General features: G+C 41.3%; 1 protein-coding gene across 1 annotated transcript in view; it reads right to left on the bottom strand.

Annotated features, from left to right (window-relative positions):
* The window catches only part of CORIN (corin, serine peptidase), a 320,230-nt gene that overhangs the window by 65,711 nt on the left and 227,269 nt on the right, over positions 1-27,250 (bottom strand). Inside the window, exons 8-11 of the mRNA XM_084626359.1 lie at positions 24,848-24,958; positions 20,992-21,114; positions 15,159-15,266; positions 4,764-4,995 (exon numbers count right to left, since the gene is read on the bottom strand). Coding sequence (XP_084482485.1) covers positions 4,764-4,995; positions 15,159-15,266; positions 20,992-21,114; positions 24,848-24,958 — 574 coding nt within the window. The remainder of the gene's footprint in view (positions 1-4,763; positions 4,996-15,158; positions 15,267-20,991; positions 21,115-24,847; positions 24,959-27,250) is intronic.

The following is a 27,250-nucleotide window of genomic DNA, read 5'->3' as shown; positions in this document are numbered from 1 at the left end:
TTAATTTGGTTTTGTGGGGAGGGGGGAGGTTAAAAAAATAAGGTTAATTTTTATTTCTGTGCCTGAATGATCAACCCTTCATTTAAATAGTAAGAATGGAGTGTGTATGTATTGTAGAGGTGTGTGTGTGTGTACCCTACATTCTGCAGAGAAAAGCTGCAAAATCAGTTGCCTGTGTGGCAAGTGCTGGAAACTAGAGTGGATAATGGCAGTTGCCCTTTGCCTTTGCAAAAGGTATCTGCATATTCTTTTCAGTTAGCCACAGAAAACCATTCAGTTATTTTACTTGTGACTGTAACAAGATTCACTTAGAATGAGAACAGACTGAACTCTATTTCTGTGCCTAATTGAAATGAGGCACAGTGTACTATAAAGAGATTCATTTTATAAGAATGGTCTTAAATCAACTTGCTTTGTTACAGCTCAGCAGTAATCTGTTTCTTTTTAGATTTGCCTCTCCTCCAAACAGGGCCAGCCCTAGGCGTCAGCAAAACAAGCAGGTGCTTGGGGCGGCACATTTCTAGGGGAGGCATTCTGGCGCCGGCCATGCTGCCCCTAGAAATGTGCCCCCACCACTCCAGATCACCTCCGTTCCACTTCTCCCCCTCCCTCCCAGGCTTGCAGCGTGCGAAACAGCTGTTTGGCGCGGCAAGCCTGGGAGGGAGGAAGGAGAAGCCGAGCAGCGGTGCGCTCGGGGGAGGCGGTAGTGGTGGAGCAGAGGTGAGCTGGGGCGGGGAGAGGTTCCTCTACCCCCCCGTTACTTCCTGTGCTTCCCCCCGCCCACACCCTCGATCACCTCCACTCCGCCTGCTCCCCTGAATGCGCTGCCCCTCCCTCGCCTGAGAGGGAGGGGGGAGACGTGGAGCGGCGGTGTGTTCAGGGGAGCAGGCGGAGCGGAGGTGAGCTAGGGCGGGGGGTTGGGGGGGAGTTGCAGGAAGTAATGGGAGGGGGGGAATGCAGCACGCTGGGGGAGGAGGCGGGGCAGAGGATTTGGGGAAGGGGTTGGGAAGAGGCAGAGTTGGGGCGGAGCCAGGGGCAGCGTGGCACGAAAAAAAAGCAGGAGCAGCCAAAAAATTTTTTGTTTGGGGCCGCAAAAATCCTAGAGTCAGCCCTGCCTCCAAACAAGCTTACTACTCTGTGTTGATTCAAATCACATTTGAACAGTTGCCCTACATTGTTTTGTAATTTGGCCTCAACCTTCTGAATTCCAGAGTTTTCTGCTCTGCTTATTTTCTGATGACAGCCAGAGCAGTGAAAACAATAAAGTAGATTTTAGAAGTTTTGTTCTAGTTTACTGAAACATCTGAGTAACTTGTGCCTTCAACATGTCCCTGCTCCTTCAACCTCACCCCTTCAAAAAAACAACCTTCTCTCAGAGGAGACAGTTTCCAAAAACTGCTGCAAGACTTTCAGTTTTAATTTTGGGGGAATAATTAAAATGCAGTTAACATGTCAAACACATGTCTGAAGCCAATAACAGTGCAGATGTTAGCTCTTTGCAATATAGCAAGAAAAAACAGCACACAGTTTAGAAGAACAATGTTGCCTTTTGCTGTTCCAATAAAATGTCTCCCTTCTGGGGTACTGAATGGTTTAGGGGCTTGGTAACAGAATACGGAGCTTTTTTACTTCTAGGTCACTCGTTCAAATCTGGTCTTGGTTGTATTGACCAAAGTTGACATTTGCTGGCTATTCGGCAGTCTGTGCAAAATGATCTGGTGGTCTGAATCTTGTTCTTAGTTAACAGGCAATCACAACAAAATGGAGACAGACTACCACACTAGTTTGGCAGAGCCAACAGAAAGTCCAAGGAAGAAATGGGTAGCAGAGAACAAGGATGATGGTCACTGGCAAAGCAGCGAGGAAACTCTCTCTATTTTGCATTAAACCAGGAACTTCAGTCTGCACGGTTTTCAATCTAGCACCTTCCATGAATATTAAACTTATTTAAAAGTAAACTGAAATAAAAGTGGTGTAACAAGGCCCCAGAAAGCCCTCTTGCAAAAATAAGTAAGGGACTCCCTTCCCGATTCCACCCCCAACACCTCACCCACTGAGCTCCAACACTCCCCACTCACCCCATGACATAGGAGCTAAATTTGAGTGAGTGGCATTGTGACCCCATTTGCCAGATGAAGTGTCAGAGCATTGCTCCATCTGGTTTGGTCTCCATAACTTCATGGACCTTGGTCTGACTGCACCACTTGCACCACTGTAGCTATGCTGCTACAAAATATTTCCTTGATCTCTGCAAAATGCCACTAATTCAAATACAGGGTGATACTGTACAAAATGATGGGAACACCTAAATTACATCAGTTGTGAGGAAATTTAGTCTCCCCAGAAATCTGTTGCTGCCAGCACATTCTTTATGCCACAGACCTGATTGATCAAACAACCAAAGTCTCTAGAAACTACTTGCAAATAAAAATAATGTAATCTCAAAATTTTGGAAGGACAGCTCTGACTGTGGAGGGCTTAAAGGATCATGCCCTTTGTCACTGCAGAAGTGCTATGTACTGTTCAGTTAACAGGACCAGTGCTGATACCACAAATGCCTTATTAAAGATGAACCACATTGCACAGAATTTGAAATCATATATGATAGATCAGTAAATTGCCTCAATAATAGCCATCTTAATTTTCAAAAACTGGTTCAACATGTTCCCCTTGCTTCAAAGTCTTCTGCACTAAAAATAAAGCATAATGATCAAAATAATAATAAAAAGGTGATAAAGCATATGTTATATACCTAGAAAACAGAAATAAAATTGCTGATCAGTATTACCTAGAATAGAAAATGGAGATGAGTATCCACAATATAAATAAATCTTATATTCATCAGATGGGTATATGTTATAACAGCTGTATGATTACAATGTGAATTTGAAATCCAAGGTTGTAAATTGCACTTGGACTTAGAAAGTTTATCACAGCGAAAATTACATTAGCTGAATTTTGTTTAATATTTACAGAAAGAGACAATGTGTACGCACTGTTCAAACCAATTAATCACTGCTGTAATTGAACAAGGGTGTAATTAATTTGTAAAGGCGGGAGCAGATTCTAGGAAAACAGTCTTAGAAATTTTCCAAGGGAAAGTAAATAGTCTGCTTTTTAAGAGCTTCAGGCAGCAATTAAATATTTAAAAATAAATATTTTATATTTCTGTCTCTTGCATTTACCCAAGTTAAAATCACAGTCCACTAGGATGAATCCATTTCTTTACAGCTTCCAAATAATTTTTCTATTTCTATCTATTACTGTGTCTAAAGTTCTTCCTAAATCAGTATAATCTGTGAATCAATCAAATATAACAATGTACTACTTAGTCAATATTTTAATGGAAACACTTAACATTACAAATCCCAATGCTGACCCCTAAGGAAACAGAAGAGTCCTTGCACTGATAGACTAAGAAGCATTTTAGTTTGTACAATAAAAAACAATGGGACAAAACTAGACTATATTTTTATAGTACTTGCTCTCCAATTTTGGAAAAGTGACCATCACATTCAAATCTCGTCTTTCATTAGTTAATATTTGGTAGAGTGCTTTGAATATATGAAGCTTTCCATATGAGCTAAGCACTATTATGAATACTGTATTTCTAGCTACACTCTTCATTTGCTGTGTATTCTTATACCCCTTCTATTGGTGCAATTCGAATCATAGAATCATAGAATATCAGGGTTGGAAGGGACCTCAGGAGGTCATCTGGTCCAACCCCCTGCTCAAAGCAGGACCAATCCCCAATTAAATCATCCCAGCCAGGACTTTGTCAAGCCTGACCTTAAAAACTTCTAAGGAAGGAGATTCCACCACCTCCCTAGGTAACCCATTCCAGTGTTTCACCACCCTCCTAGTGAAAAAGTTTTTCCTAATATCCAACCTAAACCTCCCCCACTGCAACTTGAGACCATTACTCCTTGTCCTGTCATCTTCTACCACTGAGAATATTCTAGAACCATCCTCTTTGGAACCACCTCTCAGGTAGCTGAAAGCAGCTATCAAATCCCCCCTCATTCTTCTCTTCTGCAGACTAAACAATCCCAGTTCCCTCAGCCTCTCCTCATAAGTCATGCGTTCCAGACCCCTAATCATTTTTGTTGCCCTTCGCTGGACTCTCTCCAATTTATCCACATCCTTCTTGCAGTTTGGGGCCCAAAACTGGACACAGTACTCCAGATGAGGCCTCACCAATGTTGAATAGAGGGGAACGATCACGTCCCTTGATCTGCTGGCTATGCCCCTACTTATACATCCAAAAATGCCATTGGCCTTCTTGGCAACAAGGGCACACTGTTGACTCATATCCAGCTTCTCGTCCACTGTCACCCCTAGGTCCTTTTCCGTAGAACTGCTGCCTAGCCATTCGGTCCCTAGTCTGTAGCAGTGCATTGGATTCTTCCGTCCTAAGTGCAGGACTCTGCACTTATCCTTGTTGAACCTTATCAGATTTCATCAGAATATTTATAATATTTATAGGGTTGTATAAACATAGTTTAAAATAGAAAACTTAACCGAATTGCTATTCTTTTACCTATGTCATTAAATATTTCAAAAACTTCAAAAAATAATCACACGTATATAAAGAAGTACACCCCTTTCACTTTGCAAAATATGGGCCCAATCCTGATCCTACTGAAGTCAAAAGCAAAACTTCTCCTGATTTCAATGGAAGCAGAGTTAACCTTTAAGAAAGACGCATATGGTACTGAATGAAACTAGTCAAGAATCCAGTTAGGAAGCAATCACATTACCTGCAGGGTGGGATACGCTGATTTGTTTGAGGGTCACATTTTGGCACCAAGATTGTACAGGCAAAAAACATAAGATACTTGTAGCAGTTAGTCTGAACCAAGGCTGGAAAAAGGGAAGACTCCCAGCTGATGGAGGCTTCCTTCTGAGTCCTATGACCCAAGTAGTTTGGATAGTTAGTATAGTTGTATGGCAGGTTCATGCAGAGTTCCAGAGTAATTGGTTCACACTGACCTTTTGAAAGAAAAGAACATACATTGTGTAAAACCAGATGAAACCCGAAATAATTACAAGATTCTAATAATTTAAACCGATAATACTCTCTCTGGCCTCCTAAAGTAGGTCTTGTTTTCCACAGACAAAGGTGGCTTGTGGAGTTTTACCAAGTAGCCAGTAGCCTCTCTAATCTTTAATACAAAGATGTAGTTTTATAAAAACTACAGGTCCTTGAGTGCAGTGGTCCATATGAGACTAGTCATGTCAGCAAGGGAAGGAGACTTTGATCTCTACGAAGCTATTAAGTTAATCACAATCTTCATATTTATACTTACTCTTTCTGTATCATAACTTTTGAATGCTCATTTATAAAAAGGTACAAATAAACTACTACATGAGCTAATTCTTTTCAACTAATAACTCTTTAAACATCAAGAGCTTTTATATAGAACTATCAAAATACAGCAGATTGGAAAGCTTTTGTCAACATTCCCCCCACTCCCAAATTAACAAGAGTGTTTAACAGAATAAAGATTATTATTTTTATTACATTAAACCCCGAAACCCCGATCAGGATGGACCCTCATTGGACTAGGCACTGTACGAACACATAGTAAGAGGCAGTCACTGCCCCCACGAGTTTACAGTTTAAGACAAGTGAATGTAATTAACAAAACAGGAAGATACACAGGGGGAGAACAAGGATAACAAGAAGTATGCACGGTTATGCCAGCTAGTTATATGTTTAATTAGCAGGTTTTGAGGGGTTTTATAACATAAATAGGGCTGGTCAGAGACTTATAAGTATTTTCTAGGAAAAACTGTTAAAGAAATGCAAAATCTGGACGTTAAAAAAAAAATCAAGAAATTTTCATTTTATCAAAAGGAAAAATATTTAAAAAATTAAAACAAAAAATTCATTTAAAGTCAATGTGAGATTAAAGTTTTCATTTAGAATTGAAACAAAAATAACATTTTGTTTCATTTAAATGAATTTTTTTTACTATGAAATTTTTCCAGGGAGAATTTTGTATAATTTAATACTCCATATTTCATTGGAAAAAAGTTTTGATCAGCTCTGTAAACAAACAAGATATGTTAATGACTTTAGTAATTTCCGCTGGCCACCTGCGTAGCCATTATAAGTTCACAGTTTACTGCAAGTATCATTATATAGGTGAGTCTTGAGGAGAGATTTGAAAGAAGATTCAGTAGTATCTGACAATCTTGCCTGGCCTGACAGCCCCTAGTGCAACCTCCTTTAGCAGTCACCTCTCTAATACAAGAAAGACTCAGATGACTATAGGAATTCCTGTGTATGTTGTGCCATGCAATGTAGTCTAGGCAGATCCACTTTTGGAGCATGCCACGTTGCCCATTATATCCTGATTTGGTTGTGCACTAACACAAGTCAGTAGTATTTCTAAATTCATAAATGCATACAACTGAAACCATACATGTTGCTCTTGAAGTTATGTTGTTTTCTAGCTGAGTCTAGATGGAAATCAGTGGCAAAAAGTGGTTGGCTCCCATGTGGACACGGAATCCATAGGAATCTTAACAGGAAATTCTCTATTTTGTATATATAAGGTTGCAGATTTAGTGGTTTTTTTCTCATCCTCAACTGCAAGTAAAACAAGTTTTATGTTTGGAAATTAAAACACAGGTCAGACTTAGAATTGACAGTAATTAGGGCATAAAACCATCACAGAAACCTCTCAAGCCACATTAGGTCACAGGATGTTAATTTGACAATACTGCCTGAAAATGTGAATATTTATAGCATGTATGGCAAGAATACTGAGAAAGGGTCAGGGGAGGTCAAATTCAATTCCAAATCCTCTTAATAGTGAGTGGTCTGGGATGAAATTATTTTGTGGAGTTGAGACAGATAAAAAGCACTGAAATTGATTTGCTTTGTGCACCTAGACAACAAATTCTTGATTGCATAAAAGTATTTTTCTTGGGCTCTGAACAGCTTATTCATCTTATTGTTGAGTCTTTGCATATTTACTGCTTACTATCATTCATTCACCATATAACTGCTTCACAGCTTAACTGATTCTTTGCACTATTGATCAACAGCATAACTGATTGACCCATGGAATAGCTGATAATTACTCATGACCAGTCACCTCTCACCTGTTGCTCTGTCCACCTCCTTTCTCATCTCCATAACCTCTTTCACTTCTCACTTTCACACATATAATCAGTTCACATACACCCATCACCACCACACACACAATCCTCTGCCATTCTTCTTTGTGACCAGCAACATCCACCCTGGTTCCCTTTCTTGCTCTCTTACTGTTGCTTCTGGTATACCCTCTCCATCTATGTCTTCACCTCCTGGTACCTCCATCTCCTGACTCTCTGAGAAACCTGATTCATCACTTTCTGTCACTTCTCTTTTTACAGTGAATTTTCCTCACACACGTACATACCCTGAATACACAACTGAATTTCTTCATATTGTTGAAATGTGTTAGGTATTGGCCTTGTTTTTATGCACTGAAACAACAAGGAGTCCGGTGGCACCTTAAAGACTAATAGATTTATTTGGGCATAAGCTTTCGTGGGTAAAAAACCCCACTTCTTCAGATGCATTGAGTGAAAATTACAGATGTAGGCATAATTATACTGACACATGAACAGATGGGAGAACCAGTGTTAACAAGGCCAATTCAATCAAGGTGGATGTGGTCCACTCCCAATAACTGATGAGGAGGTGTCAATACCAAGAGGGGAAAATTGCTTTTGTAGTGAGCCAGCCACTCCAAGTCCCTGTTCAAGCCCAAAATTAATGATGTTAAATTTGCAAATGAATTGTAGCTCTGCAGTTTCTCTTTGAAGTCTGTTTTTGAAGCTTTTTTTATTGAAGAATGGCTACTTTTAAATCTGTTATTGAATGTCCAGGGAGATTGAAGTGTTCTCCTACTGGCTTTTGTATGTTACCATTCCTGATGTCTGATTTGTGTCCATTTATTCTTTTACATAGAGACTATCCTGTTTGTCCAATGTACATGGCAGAGGGGCATTGCTGGCACATATCACATTAGTATATGTGCAGGTGAATGAGCCCCTAATGGTGTGCTCATGTGGTTGGGTCCTCTGATGGTATCGCTAGAGGAGATATGTGCAGTGGTGAACTGGAGCTGGTTTTCACCGGTTTGCTAGAACTGGTTGTTAAACTTAGAAGCCCTTTTAGAACTGGTTGTTCCATGAGGGACAACCGGTTCTAAAAGGGCTTCTAAATTTAACTGGCCAAAAGTGGTGCCTTAGGCACTGTCTCCATGGGTGCTCCAGCCCTGGAGCACCCAAGGGGAAAATTTGATGGGTGCAGAGCACCCACTGGCAGCTCCCCGCCCCACCCCCACCCCCAGCTCACCTCCGCCTCCGTCGCCACCCCACCCTGCTTCTCCACCCCCGCAGGCTTCCTGCGAATGAGCTGTTTGCGTGGGAAACTGGGGCAGGCTGAGAAGCAGGCCGCGGCTTCCCGCTCAGGCCCAGGGAGGCGGAGGTGAACCGGGGGGCGCGAGGAGGGCCACCTGCGCTGCAGCAGGTAACCCAGGGGTGAGGGAGCGCGCACAGGGGAACCGCTCCCCGCCCCAGCTCACCTCCACCACCCCTGGCCTCAGTGTGAAGCCGCCATCTGCTTCTCAGCCCTCTCCAGCTTCCTGCCGAACAGCTGATTTGCGGGAAGCCAGGGGAGGGGGCAGAGAAGCAGAGCAGGGCAGCGCATTCAGCAGAGGAGGCGGAGAGCAGGTGAGCTGGGGCCGGGCATGGGGTGGGGAGCTGCTGGTGGCACCCACCAAATTTTCCCAGTGGGTGCTCCAGGCCCGGAGCACCCAGGGAGTCGGCGCCTAAGGCGCCACTTTTGATTTGATCAGTGGGGGAGCAGCCGCTCCCCCTTCTCCCCCCCAGCTATGCTCCCCCACCCCTAGGAGCTAGAAGGACCTGCTGGATGCTTCCTGGGAGCTGCCCCAGGTAAGCACCTCTGGGACTCCCCACCTCGCCCCCCGGCAGGTGCCTTTGGCTCTTGGGGTGGGGTGGGCACCCACTATGGTGGCCCACAAGACCCTCCTGCCCAGTTCTGGGGGCAGTCAGGGGACTGGGGAGGGGAGTGGATGGGGCAGGGGTCCTGCGGGGGAGTGCGTCAAGGAACGTGGGAGGGGTTGGATGGGGCAGGAGTCCCGGGGGGCAGGGGTGGGTAACAACCCCCCCCGTGGGGTGAGGAGAGAACCTGTTAAGATTTTGGCAGCTCATCACTGGATATGGGGACAGAGTAGACAACAGGGTTTGTTACAGGGATTGGTTCCCGGGTTAGTGTTTCTGTGGTGTGGTGTGTAGTTGCTGGCGTGGTGGTAGTTGCTGGCTTTTATGCATTGCGATTTGGTATGAATTTGTGATTCTTCATTATGAAAGTCAGATACACTAATATAGGTTGCAAATGCAAGTACATCTAAGCTTTCAAAGAGTTTACATAATATAAATTTAATCTAGGCTGAGGAGAGACTGATTGTCTTCTTGACATGCATGTGTAATTACCATTAATATTAATAGGATTTCTACTCATGTTTGGAAGAAATAGAAATTAAAACTAGAAAAGATCAATTAGATCAGTGTTTCTCAAACTGAGTGGATCCCAGTGATCAACTCTTCCCCTTCCCTCAACTCCTCCCCCGCCCTCCCAATGCCTCCTGCATGCCGGGGAACAGCTGGAAGGGAGGGAGAGGAGTGGGGACGGGACGGGATGGGCCTGGGGAAAGGGGTGGAGTGGGGTCAGGGCCTGGGGCTGAGCAGGAAGGGCTTGGGGTCCACCAAAAATTTAAATCAAAATGGGGGTCCTTGGGTTGCTAAAGTTTGAGAACCACTGAATTAGATCATGCAGTCTATCACCCATGCAGTCCATCACCCAGCTTTTCAGTTCATTTTACAGGACTTTAATAATCATAGTGGACTGATTTAAATCACAGCAATTTAAATCACCAATTTTAATCAAAGTTTAAATCAGCAAGCTGGAAACCTTGATTTAAATCATCAATTTAAATTTTGTTTTGCATTTGTGCCTTTTAGTTATTTAGTTATTTTTAGGGCTGTCAATTAATCGCAGTTAACTCACGCGATAAACTCAAAAAAGTAATCGCGATTAATCACACTGTTAAACAATAGAATATAATGTCACCTGAAAGAGAGAACACACGTTCGCATGGCACTTTTATAGCCTGCGTTGCAAGGTGTGCCAGATATGCTGAACATTTGTATGCCCGTTCATGCTTCGGCCACCATTCCAGAGGACATGCTTCCATGCTGATGATGCTCATTAAAAAATAATGCGTTAATTAAATTTGTGACTGAAATCTTTGGGGAGAACTGTATGTCTTCAGCTCTGTTTTACCTGCATTCTGCAATATATTTCATATTATAGCAGTCTCAGATGATGATCCAGCACATGTTCGTTTTAAGAACACTTTCACTGCAGATTTGACAAAACGCAAAGACGATATCAATGTGAGATTTCTAAAAATAGCTACAGAACTCAACCCAAGGTTCAAGAATCAGAAATGCCTTCCAAAATCTGAGAGGGACGAGGTGTGGAGCATGCTTTCAGAAGTCTTAAAATAGCGAAAAGGAAAGGAGTACTTGTGGTACCTTAGAGACTAACAAATTTATTTGAGCATAAGCTTTCGTGTGTTACTCTGAAACCTGTTAAAATAGCAACATTCAGATGCGGAAACTACAGAACCCGAACCACCAAAAAAAAAATCAACCTTCTGCTGGTGGCATCTGATTCAGAAGATGAAAATGAACATGCATTGGTCCGCTCTGTTTTGGATCATTATTGAGCAGAACCCATCATCAGCATGGACACATGTCCTATGGAATGGTGGTTGAAACACGAAGGGACATATGAATCTTTAGCACATCTGGTACATAAATATTTTGTGACGATGGCTACAAAAGTGCCATGCAAACACCTGTTCTCACTTTCAGGTGACATGGTAAACAAGAAGCAGGCAGCATTATCTCTTGCAAATAAGTTTGTTTGTCAGAGCAATTGACTGAAGTAGGACTGAGTGGACTTGTAGGCTCTAAAGTTTTACATTGTTTTATTTTTCAATGGAGTTATTTTTTTGAATATAATTCTACATTTGTAAGTTCAACTTTCATGATAAAGAGACTGCACTACAGTACTTGTATGAAGTGAATTGAAAAATACTATTTCTTTTGTTTTTTTACAGTGAAAATATTTGTAATCAAAAATAAATATAAAGTGAGCACTATACACTTTGTATTCTGCATTGTAATTGAAATCAATATATTTGAAAATGTAGAAAACATCCAAAAATATTTAACTAAATGGTATTCCATTATTGTTTAACTGTGCGATTAATCACAATTAATTTTTTTAATCGCTTGACTGCCCTAGTTATTTTCCTAAAGAACGGTTGGTATTGGTTGGTAACCATTAAAACATGATGACTTGCAACTAAATATAGCCTTTATACTAAATTTTGTACTTCTTTTTGTTAACCAGGAAATATACTATCTATAAACATTTATTTCAATAATTACATAATTTAATTTATATTTATTAAGAGTCTTAATTTCTACATTTTTTTATTACGTTAGAACAGGGGCTCTCAAACTTCATCGCACCGTGACCCCCTTCTGACAACAAAAATTACTACAGCACCACAGAAGGGGGGACCAAAGTCTGAGCCCACCCAAGCCCCGCTACCCTGGGAGATGGGAGGGAGGAGGTCAAAGCCCCACTGCCCCAGGCCAGGGACCCATAGCCGAAGCAAGGGCTTCAGCCCCAGACAGGAGGCCTGTAAACTTAGCCCCACCACCCAGGGCTGAAGCTCTCGGGCTTGGGCTTTGGCCCTAGGCCCCTGCAAGTCTAAGCCAGACCTGGCGAGCCCATTAAAATGGGGTTGCAACCCACTTTGGGGTCCCGACCCACAGTTTGAGAACCGCCGTGTGAGAAAATAGTAAATAATGCATTTCTCATTTACTAAATTATTAAAATTTTGCTTATGATTTGTGTCACGCTCTTTGGATGGAAATTCAAATTCAATGACAAATGCCCAAAAGGAGCATTTTATATTAATTAAATAAAACTACCTTAAATATTCTGGATACACAAGAAAAAAAATCAAAACATGTTTTGCATTTAAAACTAACAAGTTTATTAAACAAAGGAAGTATTATATATAGTTAGGGAACTGACCTAAATATTTCTGGTAACTATGTCCTTCAGCAAAAAGGAAAGGAGTACTTGTGGCACCTTAGAGACTAACCAATTTATTTGAGCATAAGCTTTCGTGAGCTACAGCTCACTTCATCGGATGCATAGTAGATCTCTTCCTCTTACACCTAGCTTTTAATCATAGATTAGAAAAAGAAAACTTTCCTGTTCTTTCAACTCCCAGTTGGTTTCTTAGCTTTGAATGAACTAGACATTGAACTGACCTAACTGAATACACTGAAATGAAGAAAATATTCTCTCTGCACCTGCAGAAGACGCTACTGCTGTCAAAAGTTGGTTTAGCATTTCTGCAAACTCTGGTTCGAGGTGCTTACCCAGAGACTTCCAGCAGTTCAGTGGCTTGACTTTCTTTAAAACTTGGCAGCAAATATGTTCTGTTATTATTTGTTTTATTTATTTATTTATTTATTGAAAAGATTTTAATAGATTATTAATTTAGGCCTCAAAACAGGATGTTAATTTCAAATTTAATTTTAAATAGGTTTATTTTGAAAAAAATAAACCTGGTTTTAATTTAAATTAAAAAATCCAAATTAAAAAAATTAGATTTTTTAAAATCATTGATTTTTATTCACCCAGCTAGTAATAGAACCATATTGCTTCCTTTTGAAATATATTCTATACTTTAATAGGAAATAAATCCTTATTTGTAGTATTATCTCTAAGTACAACCTAATGAGTAAGGGACAAAGTAATAAAATCCCTTGCATCTGTCATCTTAAGCCAAAATCCTATAGAAATATCAGAAATGCAGGGCTGGGAGGGATCTCGAGAGGTCACCTAGTCCAGCCTCCAGCACTGAGGCAGGACCAGAATAACTTTAATTTTTTTTTAAAATATACAATAAAAATAATTTGCCTGGGCCTTATCCACTAACAAAATATTAGGCCCAGATCTGAATAAAAGCATTAATTATATTAGATATGAGGATGTCTGATATGACAGTAATATCTCCATCAGCTCCCTTCGATATACTCTCAGAAGAAGTGTCTAAGACATCTGTACTGTCATTAAAAAGATGCCACAACTACATTACGATGTCAGCCTAAATGGATTGGAAATTATGATGACCGGAGGGCATTCAGTCCATCCTGAATGCTTTGAAACGTAGCCCCTGCTCTTACTGTTTTCCAAGGTTACCACCCAGACATCAGTCATGTTTTACATGTGGATGATGCCTGCAACAGGTTATTCTTTAAAAATAAATTTCCTTACTGTAAAACTGGTTAGAAATAAAGAAAAATACTTGATCAAACCATTTTTGCCCCCTCTAAAAATAAACCAATGTGCATATCCCAAAAATGTCTCATTGAGGCCAGCTACCTGTATAATATGTTTCATCCTGATTAAATTTGAAATTGTCAGACTAGTAAACTCATAACCCAGTGTCTAAATCTAAAGCCTGAAACTATTTCAGCGGTAGCATATGAAAGCTATAACACACTTCTTATGATCAAAGAACAGATGGGAAACAACGGCTCAAACTAATAATGTGCCTGTTCTTAGGAAAACTATATCTCTATAGCCAAATTCAGCACAGCCCAAGTAAACAGCCCTTTTGCAGGAGGACCTTTGATTGGGGAGATGGAGTCATCCCTCAAAGTCGTGGAACACTGGCACTGTTGCTACCAGCAGCAGCTGGAGAGAGCTGGGATAGACACTGTTGCAACAATGGTGCTGTGAGACAGCCCTTCTGATACCCCATACACCATTAAACATAAAACGAAGACAACTTATTAATCATGCCATGTGCTACAAAGTCATAGCTGGCTAACATTGCAGTATGCTCCAAGCAATTCTACAATAATTAATAAGATCCTTGGGAATGACATTCCCAAATCCCCCAGGCTTTGTCCTACATGATCTGCCAAAGTCAATATACTCACTTCAGGGCTAATTCCGTGAAGTGCTGAACACCCTTAACTCTCATTGTCTTCAATTAAGTTAAGGGCACTCAATATCCTGAATAGTCAGACTGCATAGACTACACAAAGTCGGTTAGGGGAGGGAGTGGAAGGGGCTACAGCACTAAATCTAAGGTCTGATACCAAGATGATATGGAAATCATTATCACTTTCCCCATGAGACTGGTTCCCAAGCACAGCCAAACTGGTAGCCATTCAATAGTTCATTTACAATTGAAATAATTCCAACCTGAATTTATGAGCTAAATTCCAAATTTTCTTTCATACCTGTTCAACTTACTCCTCAAAATGATTTTGCATGCTCCCAGTAAACAATCGCTTGTGACGATAAATCAAAACCGCCTATGAACAATCCATTCCTAGAGGGCACGATCTCCACACTTTTCTCCCTTTCTTTTCATCTTTCTTTAAAACTCCTCTTTAAAGCATAGTACCCAATTGAACTCTTCAATTGGCATGCCTCACTTGGCCTATTTTAACATCTGTCGAGAGTCAATCTTAATACCGTATTATCCTAATGTTTGGCCACCTGTTAAGGTACATACTTGCTATATACTAGACTGTATTTTGTCTAGGGAGACATATGTGGATTCATGAGTCATGCTCTGTACTTTGTTTCCTTTGTGCACATTTTAGTGTTCTTTAACTTTATTTAAACAAATTGCAACAATGAACACCCACACAGCAGAACAAAACAAAGAAAATATGCTGAGGGAAAAAATGAGGGTCTAATGTCATAAAGATGTTAAAAAGTGCATGGCATCTTAGTCATGATTCAAGATTGATTTGTTTCTGGTTTGGCCTAACCAAGACCATTTCAACAACTTAACTGCTAGACTTGCATCCATTAGTCATCAAATTAAGGTGAAATGAAAAGACTTTTCTTCTGTATTCTGTAGCACATCTTCATAAATTCAATTACAGTGAAAGCTCTGGAAATGTGCCTTGAGACAACAATGGCAGGAAATACATGCTCTACTTACTACAGTTTGTCTGGCTATTGGTCATGTCACAGAGAAAAGAGGTGCCACAAGAGTCAGGGCAGGAAGTATCAATACATCTCTGGTCCCCTTCCTGACATGGTGGTTGACCTGAAGAAAAAACAATAAAAGCTTGTTACTATTAGGGTGACCAGATGTCCCAATTTTATAGGGACAGTCCCGATTTTGGGGTCTTTTTCTTATATAGGTTCCTATTACTCCCCACCCTGGTCCCGATTTTTCACACTTGCTGTCTGGTCACCCTAGTTACTATAATGGTTTAGTAGAGGAATAAAAGTGACAGTGTAGTGGTCAGAAGATACAGTTACAGATTAACAGACACAGACTAAAAGTGTTTCCAAGTGCATTAGATGGTTCAGTAACAATCTGCCGTTAGACCACCACAGTACTTGCCATTTTCAAGGTATTTTCCGTGGTGAGCATAGAGCCCCCAGCATTTCCACTAGTACACCTGGGACACCAGTGCTTAAAACATTTCTAAGGTGGAAAAAAACTTATTGGTGTTTAACAAGATTTCTCCTTTCCATCTTCTTATCCCCAGGTTTAAATTAAATTAAATGTGAGAAAGTTTATAGCCCAGATTCTGGGCTGTGCATGAGGAGTGCTTTCAGCCTGTCACATAGCTATTTGGGGAAGAGTATAAGAGGAATAAGAAGCTGGGTCAAAGGGGAATGGTATGTCCTCTCACCTCCTGGCTGGTTAAAGCAGGGAAAGCCTGTGGGAATTATTCCTCTGTATTTTTCAACTGATTTGCTTTTTGTTTTGTAGACAATAAAAACAAAGCGCCTTAAAAGACTAATCCCTAAAGCTTTGTTTTCCTTCCTTGGCTGGTGAAGCTGCCCTCCAGCCTATAGAGCAATGGTTCTCAACATTTGTGGCCCAATCAGCTCACAGCTGTGGCCTATGTGACATCCTCAGGGCCACTCAGGTAGTATATATAATTGTATGGATGTGGCCCATATAACACAGAGAGAGCTGCATATGCAGCCCACAATCGTAAATAGGTTGGGAACCACTGCTATAGACGGATATCCAACAGCCAAATGCAGCAAAGTTTACGCCTCACCAGAGAGCTTCCGTGTTCGAAACTTTGGCCCATCCACACTTCCTCTCACAGAATACTATCTCTACTGCTCTATTACTATCTATGTGCTGTATGACTCTGAGTCCTCCCCACCCAACTAAAATCTTTGCTAAGGGTACAGCCGGGGCTGGCATTGAAAGTCACCTCCTTTATGTGGCTTTGGCTGTTTTGTAAAGTTACCTCAATTAACTGCTCTTGAACACAGAGACTCAGTGTATAATGTTATCACTCCGTCAAGTTTAAAATCATATTATTACAATTGTCATTTGCACTGAAGTAGTGTCCATGGGCACCAACCACCAGACACTGTGCAGACACACAATAAAGAGACAAGACCCTGTCCCCAAAGAGCTCACAATCTAAATTATGTAGCTTAACCCTGAGCTAGGTGTATCAAGAGTATCTTTTCATTCCTTTGGTGGCTTCACTTCATCTGAGGTATGGCAGAGGATGTATGTTTTACATCTTTACCACATTTGCTACAGTACAATATGATGTGTACATACAGGAACTACTAGATTTTTGGTCTTTTTATTTTACAAGAGCACTTGATCCTAAAATGAAACTCATAGGATAGGAAAATCTTTACAGACTTCCAAAATTGTCATAAATCTGGGCATTAAAACATATTTTTAAAGTCTTGCCATCACCACGTCTCAGCTACCTCCTACCCATCTCCCAAACAGAGGTCCTTTCTCAAGTCCTTGGTATGCTACCATCTGTGGGTACAGTACAGATTCTTTCTAATCATAATAGAGTCCACATTGAATTCATATAAACACAGTCTGCCATGTCTTTAGAAAGCATCATAGACTCAGTTTTGATTACTTCCATATTGGATTTCTATTTTCACAGAATGAGACAGCATTAAGGTCGTAATTACATTTCCTTAAGGTATGTAAGGAAGGTACGTTTTCTCATTCAATAATATGGTAAGCCAATATTCATTTGTAGATTATATGGATGAAGTAGCAAGTTACTGGCTGTTCTCCCTCTCATATCTATTCTGATGATATCACAAATGTGCTACTACTGCTCAACTGTTTTTTGAAGCCAAACCAACATCCTAAATCGTTTAAGAACTTCTCTGCCTCTCTTAGACGAATCCATACTCCTTTAACTGTGAAAAGATGAAAGAATGATTATTTACCCTTCAGTAACTGTAGTTCTTCGAGATGCTGTAGTCAGTATGGATCCCCTTCTAAGTGCACATGTACGTCATGTGCGCAAGCTCAGAATATTTTGAATAGTAATGTCTGTCAGGGAGTGGAGGTGGTGCACCCCTGGAAAAAAGCAAAAGTCAGCGCCTATGGGCAGGAAGTCATGTGATCCACACTGACTACATCTTGAAGAACCAGAGTTATTGTGGTGTAAATAATCGTTCTTTCTTTGAGTATGTGTCATTGTGGATTCCACTGTAGGTGACTCGCAAGCAGTATCTTCTTCAGGTTGGTGAATATGAGGAGTATCAACTGCATCAGTCAAATAGAGATTGGAGTACAGTCTCCCAAACTTATCATCTGCTCTAGCAGCCAAGTCCAGTGCATAATGCTTGGCAAATGTGAGCAGTTTATTTCACGAGCAGCCTTGCAGAGTCTGGATACTGTTTGCATGAACAGTGCTTGACAATTGGAGGGCTACCTAAGAATAGACTTTCTGGACAAAAGTATCTAGCTCTTTGGTGTCCTTGTCTTGATGCCCTTGGTGGATCTGGTCTTCTCCTACACTACAGAGATAATAAGCAACCCCAGTATCAAATGGGCATAAAAATGCTAGAAGTCCTTAGGTGGGACCTAGTAGTGTTTTTCCACCCGCTTCGAGGTTGGGGGGAGTAAGACCAGGTGTGCCACAGATACTTTGCTGGATGCAGAGACCCTTCAAAATACAAAGTACAGACTGAGGCAGTGTGGTCTGTCTGGGTCAGTAGAGGGAGATAAAATTATAGGACTAGCATGAGCTACTGAAAGCTTGCCAGAGGCAGACTGGTGTGGGGGTACCAAAAGTTTAAACAAGATGTAGGTAAGTATTTGAATGTTTGAAAGCTTAGCTGAATAGGCCCATGTCTATAAATCCTCTGAGGTTCTCCCATTACCATTCTGAAATGGGGTATATGGAGACTATATTTTTATTTTAAAAGATCAGATGGTCAACTAACATGTGGTCATGCCACGTCTTCCTGCAGGCTTGATTACTTTCTGAATTGAATGCTCTCATTAACATTAAAAGTAAGGAATTTACTCTTTCAATTGTCTCAGAGAGACTTTCAGTGTGTCGCCTCCAGCCCCCACGAACATAATATTTGGCTTCACTGTAAACTGATTCTGCACATGTGTGTGTGACACAAGAATCCGCACAATTTGGGAGTTTCTTAAGCACATATTTGGTAGTGCCCAGTATTATACAGGTTATAGAGAAATTTCAATTATAAGGCCATTTTCTCACTATTTAAAAAAAATTAGCATTGTGGGGAGGTGCGGGAGGGAGGGGGGAGTTTTCATGTTTGGACTCTGCCTGGAATTGAGTTTGAGGAAAATTTGAGAAAATCCCTTTATCCAGTTTGAGTTTTGTGAGGATGTAAAACACTATTCTCATGCTTTAGAATTCCAGTCATATTTCTTCAGACAGAGCTATAGCAGAAAAGACTGAAGTTAGAAAGCAAAAGCTGGGTATGGTCCTAAGTGAGGACAAAAGTAATTGCAGGGATTGTTTTGACAAAACTGTGACTCCTTGAAAACTGTTTACTGAGCATACAAGACAGATACACACAGTTCTCCTATGTGAAGCTAGTTCAAAGAAGGGATCAAAGAATCTACAAGTTCTCCTGGCTTTGATAGCAAAGCTTGTAAGTTATGTAAAATGACATTATAACAAATGTACTTACAAGCTCGGATGGCAGAGACAGCAGAATGTGTAAAGCACACAGTCTGACTAGGTCTGGGCTGCACCCTTAGGAAAAGCACAGGAAGGTCCTCTCTCTTTACAAAGTGCAACTTATTTCTCTTCGTACAACAGCCAGTGCCTGAGGTATGGTGGAGCTGAGGCATGGCCCAACCTGTTCTGTATGCCCTAGGGCAGTAGGGAAGGGGTGGTCCCTGAACTCCCAAATGTAAGGACTGGAATTCTGCCTGGCCCTTATGGGGACTGTGCAACGGGCACAGTAGAAATCTCCACAGTATGCACCCGGATAACAACCAGGCAGAACTTCAGTCCCAAGTAAATTTAGAGAGACGCTTTCCCAGTGGGAAAACTTGACAAGGTTGTCTAAATGAAGGTCCCTGCTCTCTGGCAGATTGCTAAAAGTGTTTAACAGCATTTTACTAAATATTTAAAGATAATGAACAGAAGAGAAAATTTTCTAATAATTTGAAGACATTGCAGCTGAAGTGTTTAGATGGGAACACTTTAAGCTGTAAGCATATAGTCAGAACATTGACTGTATAATAAAGGCCCCTTCTCACTCTTTGTCTGCTCCTTGTATCTTTGAGTCATACCCTGTCACTTTACTGGCAGAAAAAATTTTATTACTCTTAGTCCCACAGTGGCAAGAAAAACAATGAGTGAGAGAGAGCAAGACAGACAGACATGCACCTGGATTCTATTGTGTCTCATGCACCAATATGTCAGCTAAATAGTCTTCTATTAGCGATGAATAATTTAGGAGGCAGAAAGTAAGGTGGATGTGACAAGGCTATTTCAGAAAAGCATCTTTCAGAGGCTGCTAGAGACAGTAGTACAGTTTCTAGCATATTCCACTCTCCTTTCTCAACTCCCCTCCTTTCCCCTCTATCTTGCAACCTCCAACAGGAGAAGCAGAGGGACCTGGAAAGTACAGTATAAGCGTGGGGATGCAGAAAATGACAACAAAAATAGACACCAGAGAAGGGGAAATATGGAGGAGAGGAAATTGAGCCTTGATTGGGGTTGCACAGATATAACTGAGGGCAACATTTGGCTCTGGGTTTTACATCTTCATATGACAAAAATGTAAAAACTATCCTGCTGTAGCTTTCACCAATGCAAGTTGTAAGATCTAGCAATCTTGGTGGGGGAGAAGGAGCTGAATTTCTCTGCTTTATTTCTTCAGTTATTCTTTAGACCAGATGACTTAAAATAGCAATGGGAAGGGCCAGAGATGAAAAAGGTACCAGACGACCCCAGAGGAGAGTGGACTTATATGAAAGGATTTTATTTTTTTCCCCAAAGTGTGTCAGTTCGGTGTTCTGCCATTATTGCCAGTTGTGAGCATTTACAACATACCTGTTTTTCCCCTTACTGAGCTTCCTACATTTAACCAGTAGTTCAACAATGAGAACACTTTCTTCCTCTAATTCTCTGTTTTCAATCAGGAAAGTCTTTCCCCGGAGGTTCCTTGCCAAGTGGCAATAACCACTAATGATATCTAAATGCCACTGACCCATCCTAACCGCAGGGAAACTCTTAACAGCTGGATTTATTGAAATACAGAGAATACTAGTATTTTTTAAAAAACGGATTAGTTATGAAACCAAATGCTAGCATGGCATTTCCATCTCTTTGCTTAGCCTCAGAGTAGGTTCTTCAGGAGTGGTTAAGAAAAAGTTCTGACTGTAACATGGAGGAGTGGGGGGCACTTCTTGTGTGCCAGTTGGGGGACAGACATCCTTATGTCCTTATTTCCCAAAAGGAAGTTCCAGTACAGAGGGTCATTGGGGATTGGTTGACTTACTGCAAAGAGAATGAAACACAGCATACCCTTATTTTCACTGCAATTATCTTCATCACTTCCATCTTTACAGTCATTATCCCCATCACACTGGAAAGCACTGGGAATGCACTGTCCATTTCTGCACTCCACCAGACCCTGACTGTAACATGCTGGGGAAACAATAACACATTCCAATCATCCTACATGTCTACAGGTCTCATTTCTTTTAAAGATAATTTTTGAAAAAAAATATTGTTGGAGGGGCTGGCAGCAACGCTTAGAAAGGTAGCCCAACTGTTACCATTATAAAGACCCTGTTTTCAGCTGCTTATAAACTTTCTCAAATTTTAACCATTTGGGCTGAAATTTTCCTTATCAGGTGTCTCCCTCAGGCTAAATTGTTCTGGAAAATTTCAGCCAAATGGGTTGGCTTTTTCTAAGAATGAGGGTAAGGAAAAATAAGTTGTTTTGCCCATGTTAAAAAATTGTTCAAAAATCTGCAGTGCCTGCATTCTTTGGAGCAGGGATTTGAAATTTGGCAGGGGGTGGGTTTTTGCTGTCTCTGCACAAAAACATCAACATTTTACCAAATGATAAGACTGGGGGGGGGGGGCGGGGGAGGGAACAATTTACACATGATCAGTAGATTTTTGCAGATACATTTTTGGAAGACTGTCTGCTCTGAGCATGCTCCAGTTTGTTCCTGAGCAGGACTTTCCATGTAATATCAGCTGTGGGATGATGACAGCTCTGCCTGGTCCAGTCTGGGTAGCTGAACTGAGAGCCTCTCTCTCCTGTGCTCTCAATGGATATGGCTACACAGGGATAAAAAACCACAGCTGGCCCAGGTCAGCTACTTGGGCTCACAGGACTCAGGCTCTGAGCTGAAAAATTACTGTGTAGATGTCCCTACTCCAAAATGCTTACAATTTAAGAAGGACAGTTACAGTATTCCAATTGAAGTGATAATGAACCAGAAGGAAAGGTGAAGAACATAAGAACAACCATACTGGATCAGACCAATGGTCCACCTAGCCCAGTATCCTGTCTTCCAACAGTGGCCAACGCCAGGTGCTTCAGAAGAATCGAAAAGAATACGTAATCATCAAATGATACATCCCCGTCACCCATTCCCAGCTTTTGGCAAACAAAGGCCAGGGAGAATTCAGAGCATGGTTTTGCATCCCTGCCAATCCTGACTAATAGGCATTGATGGACCTATCCTCCATGAACTTATCTAGTTCTTTTTTTAACCCAGTTATAGTCTTGGCCTTTATCACATCCTCTGGCAAAGAGTTCCACAGGTTGACTGTGTGTTGTGTGAAGAAATACTTCCTTTTGTTTGTTTTAAACATGCTGCCTATTAATTTCATGTGGTGATCCTTAGTTCTTGTGTTATGAGAAGGAGTAAATAACACTTCCTTATTTACTTTCTCCACACCAGTCATAATTTCATAGACCTCTATCATATGCCCCCTTTGTCATCTTTTTTCCCCCCCAAGATGAAAAGTCCCAGTCTTATTAATCTCTCCGCATATGGAAGCTATTCTATACCCCTAATCATTTTTGTTGCCATTCCCTGTACCTTTTCCAATTCCAATATATCTTTTTTGACATGGCGTGACCAGATCTGCACGCAGTATTCAAGATGTGGGGATACCATATAGAGGCAATACGATATTTTCTGTCTTATTATCTATCACTTTCCTAATGATTCCCAACACTGTTTTAGCTTTTTTGACTGCCACTACACACTAAGTGGAGGTTTTCAGAGAACTGTGCACAATCATAGAATCATAGAAGATTAGGGTTGGAAGAGACCTCAGGAGGTCATCTAGTCCAACCCCCTGCTCAAAGCAGGACCAATACCAGCTAAATCATCCCAGCCAGGGCTTTCTCAAGCCAGGCCTTAAAAACCTCTAAGGATGGAGATTCCACCACCTTCCTAGGTAACCCATTCCAGTGTTTCACCACCCTCCTAGTGAAATAGTTTTTCCTAATATCCAACCTAGACCTCCCACACTGCAACTTGAGACCATTGCTTCTTGTTCTGTCATCTGCCACCATGGAGAACAGCCTAGCTCCATCCTCTTTGGAACCCCCCCTTCACGTAGCTGAAGGCTGCTATCAAATCCCCCCTCACTCTTCTCTTCTGCAGATTAAATAAGCCCAGTTCCCTCAGCCTCTTCTCATAAGTCATGTGCTCCAACCCCCTAATCATTTTTGTTGCCCTCTGCTGGACTCTCCCCAATTTGTCCACATCCTTTCTGTAGTGGAGGGCCCAAAACTGGATGGATTACTCCAGATATGGCCTCAGCAGTGCCAAATAGACTCCAAGATCACTTTCTTGAGGGGTAACAGCTAATTTAGACCCCATCATTTTATATGTATAGTTGGGATTATGTTTTCCAGTGTGCAGTACTTCGCACTTATCAACATTGAATTTCATTTGCCATTTTGTTGCCCAGTCACCCAGTTTTGTGAGATCCCTTTTGTGACAGGGTCGGGCCAGATGGTTACAGGAGAGCGATAGAAGGCAGATATATTAGCCCCAGGTTAAGTAGGTCCCTTGTCCCTGGGTAAGGTAACAGGGAAAGTTCCAGAACAATCAGGAACTTTCTGGAAACAATTAAGACAGACAGGCTGATTAGAACACCTGCAGCTAATCAAGAAGCTGCTAGAATCAATTAAGGCAGGCTAATCAGGGCACCTGGGTTTAAAAAGGAGCTCACTTCAGTTTGTGGTGCGCGTGTGAGGAGCAAGAGGAACTAGGAGCTGAGAGTGAGAATGCGCACTGTTGGAGGACTGAGGAGTACAAGTATTATTGGACACCAGGAGGAAGGTCCTATGGTGTGGTTAAAGAAGATGTTGGGAGGAGGCCATGGGGAAGTAGCGCAGGGAGTTATAGCTGTCACACAGCTGTTTCAGGAGGCACTCTAGACAGCTGCATTCCACAGGGCCCTGGGCTGGAACCCGGAGTAGAGGGCAGGCCCGGGTTCCCCCCAAACCTCCCAGCTCCTGGTCATACACAGGAGGAGTTGACCTGGACTGTGGGTTCACAAAAATGGCTGAACTGAGGGCTGCCGTGAATCTCCGAGGCAAGCAAATCCGCCAATAAGTGCAAGACCCACCAAGGTAGAGGAGGAACTTTGTCACACTTTGTAACTCTTCACAGTCTGCTTTGGACTTAACTATCTTGAGTAGTTTTGTATCATCTGCAAATTTTGCCACCTCACGGTTTACCCCTTTGTCTAGATCATTTATGAATATGTTGAACAGTACTGGTTCCTGTACAACCCGCTGGGGGACACCACTATTTACCTCTCTCCTTTCTGAGAACTGACCATTTATTCCTACCCTTTGTTTCCTATCTTTTAACCAGTTACTGATCCAAGAGAGGCCCTTCCCTCTTATTCCATGACAGCTTACTTTGCTTAAGAGCTTCTGGTGACGAACCTTGTCAAAGGCTTTCTGAAAATCTAAGTACACTACATCCACTAGATCACCCTTGTCCACAAGCCTCCCTCAAAGAATTTTAGTAGACTGGTGAGGCATGATTTCCCTTTACAAAAATCATGTGGACTCTTCCCCCAACAAATCATGTGTCTGATAATTCTGTTCTTTACTATAGTTTCAACCAATTTGCCTGGTACTGAAGTTAGGCATATTGGCCTGTAATTGCCAGGATCACCTCTGGAGCCCATTTTTAAAAATTGGAATCACATTAGCTAACCTCTAGGGTAACTATGTTTGCCACAGTACGGTACCTGCAAGGACATTTACCACTTACTAAGCTGTATGAAATCAAATTACCTTAAATTCTTGTATTTCTAGCAATATTCCATCCTTAACATTTTGTTAAAACAGTATTGATATGGAGACTTAAGAAACCAGGTAACTTACAGCAATTGACTTCATCTGACTTGTCTATACAATCATGGTCACCATCACATACCCAGTCTACCGTTATACATCTTCCATCTCCACATCGATGTTGCTTCAATGGATTGCAATCTGATGAAAAATTAGGTGGGAAAAAAAGGAAAGAGGAAAAAAATTAATTCCAATTGTGTAATTCCTATTTCTGCTTGACAATTCTATGCTCTGAAAAGGTCATTATCATTACAAATTTGGCAATTTAGTGTTAGATTAGCAACAGTACACAAGGTTACCATACTGCAGTATTACTTAAACTATTTTATACTTATAGTAAATGCCTTGAACAAAGGAAAAACTGATGTAAAGTGAGGTCAGAATGCTGAGAGAGATGGAGCTTGCACCAGCTCTCTCGTCACTATTAGCACTAATTAGGTTCCTAGAGAAGGCCTAATTGGTCAGAGATGGGCCTACTTACAAGACAGGGGTTAGGAAGTTGTAACCTGAATTATTACACTTATAAGATTATGTATTGGGGTGCAACAGGCACTTGTTACAGATAACTCATTCTTTTCCTAGGTGGAAAATTAGAGTTAATTGAGAAGATGGTTACTTGGTGAAACACACACAGAAGCTTTATTTAATACAGACAAGTATAACTGACATAGTAGAAAAGGATCAATATACATAAATATAAGGATAAGATAAGTGCAGTAAAGTGGTTTCCTGTATTGTTCATACTTATAATCTTGCATGGTGCATACTCACAATTTATGGAGACCATTGAAAACCAGATAGAAGGGAAAGTAAGTGGAGCCCATCAGAATGGAGGTCCCGATTCAGTTTACACCATCTCGGGGACCCAACAAACCCAAAGAAACAGGAACTGGGTGTAACATTTTATACCATTAATTATGGTAATAATATGGATATATACCATATTTGATCCTTTACCCTAATAATTATAAGGTCAATAGCTGCCCCATCCACATGTGGCGTTTGGGGTATCCATAATTAAGCATCAGACATTAATATTCATGATTTATATACTCATTTCTTAATAATTCCTATATGTAAATGAGGTCTAACTGCTTACATACTCCATAGCAACCTAATTGCCAAAGCCCCCTGTGATGGGATCCCCAGGGTGAAACCTGGACTATGGGACCACTGAGCCCTCCAAACTTACCAGCCTGGGCTGCTTCTCACATGGACATGTTAATGTCAAGCTATAAGCCTCTGACAGGCACTGCATTTACACAGCCAGCCGCAGGCAGGGACATACCCAACTGAGTTACATGAATGAACTCCCAGCCATTCATGAACCATCAATTGGGAGGCTTCAGCCAATTCCACCCCAATTCCAGAACTGTGCTGTCTTGCACTGGTCAGAGCCTGGCCAGTGTAAGATTATTACTTAATTCACCACTTCTTCATAGGAAAGTGGACATGCACCAGCCTTTGTAACCCAAGCTGAGATTCTCCTATCACTTCAACCAAAAACACACTGCTTTAGGTAAAATATAAAACAGATGTATTAATTATAGAAAGATATAATCACTTAAAATCTAAGTAATAGGCATAGAGATCAAAGTTGGTTACCTAAGAACTAAAAATAGAAATTGTCTAAATTCTAACTTTAACAGACTAAGCAAGATTTGAATCAAACAGTTTCTTTTTGATAGGCAGCTTACAGTTCCTCAATACACAGACTGGACTCCGATCCAGCATGGGACCAATTTCCCTAATTCTAAGTCTTTGTCTTTCAGACGATCTTCTGGATGTTGAGATGGGAGGTGGTGGAGAGACTAAGTGATGTCACTCTCTCTTTTTATATCTTCTTCCAGCTGCTAGAAAGATCCTTCCTGTGACATGGGGGTCAGGCAGTCCCCATTGGTCAAGCAGTCTCCATTGGATACATGCCTACTCTAAGGAGCCTCTGGGAGAGTGAATTCTTTTTGATGGGCCATCTACACCTATCTGGCCCTCTTTTGTTGCAACTGAAAGGCTGGTTGTGGGAGTCTCCAAACCTTACAACATATTTCAGTAGCACATGTAGCAATACTTCATAACTTCACATATAATGACAGTACACACAAACCAACAGGAATTTTACTAATTTTATTAATGTTCAACAAATCAAGAATTTTTAAATGATACCTCACTAGATATACTTTGTACAAAACTTATAATCATATGACCATAGTGAATAAGGAGGTTCCAGGGTCCTACTTTGAGGTACAGAGTGTCACACACCCTTCTTCCAGATCTCTGTGGTGGACTGTACCCATTTGTGGTTACTTGTTTGTCTCCCAGAACGAGAGTGTCTCCCAGAACGAGAGTGCAAAGTTTCTGACCTGGGGTTATTGCCTTAGGTCTTTCACATTTCAGCTACACTTCAGCCTGTAGTATAATTCCTTGTGATGGGGT

This window comes from Lepidochelys olivacea, assembly GCF_965140295.1.
Source record: "Lepidochelys olivacea isolate rLepOli2 genome assembly, chromosome: 4".
Taxonomy (NCBI): Eukaryota; Metazoa; Chordata; order Testudines; family Cheloniidae; genus Lepidochelys; species Lepidochelys olivacea.
This window is presented reverse-complemented; position numbering and strand designations above follow the sequence as displayed.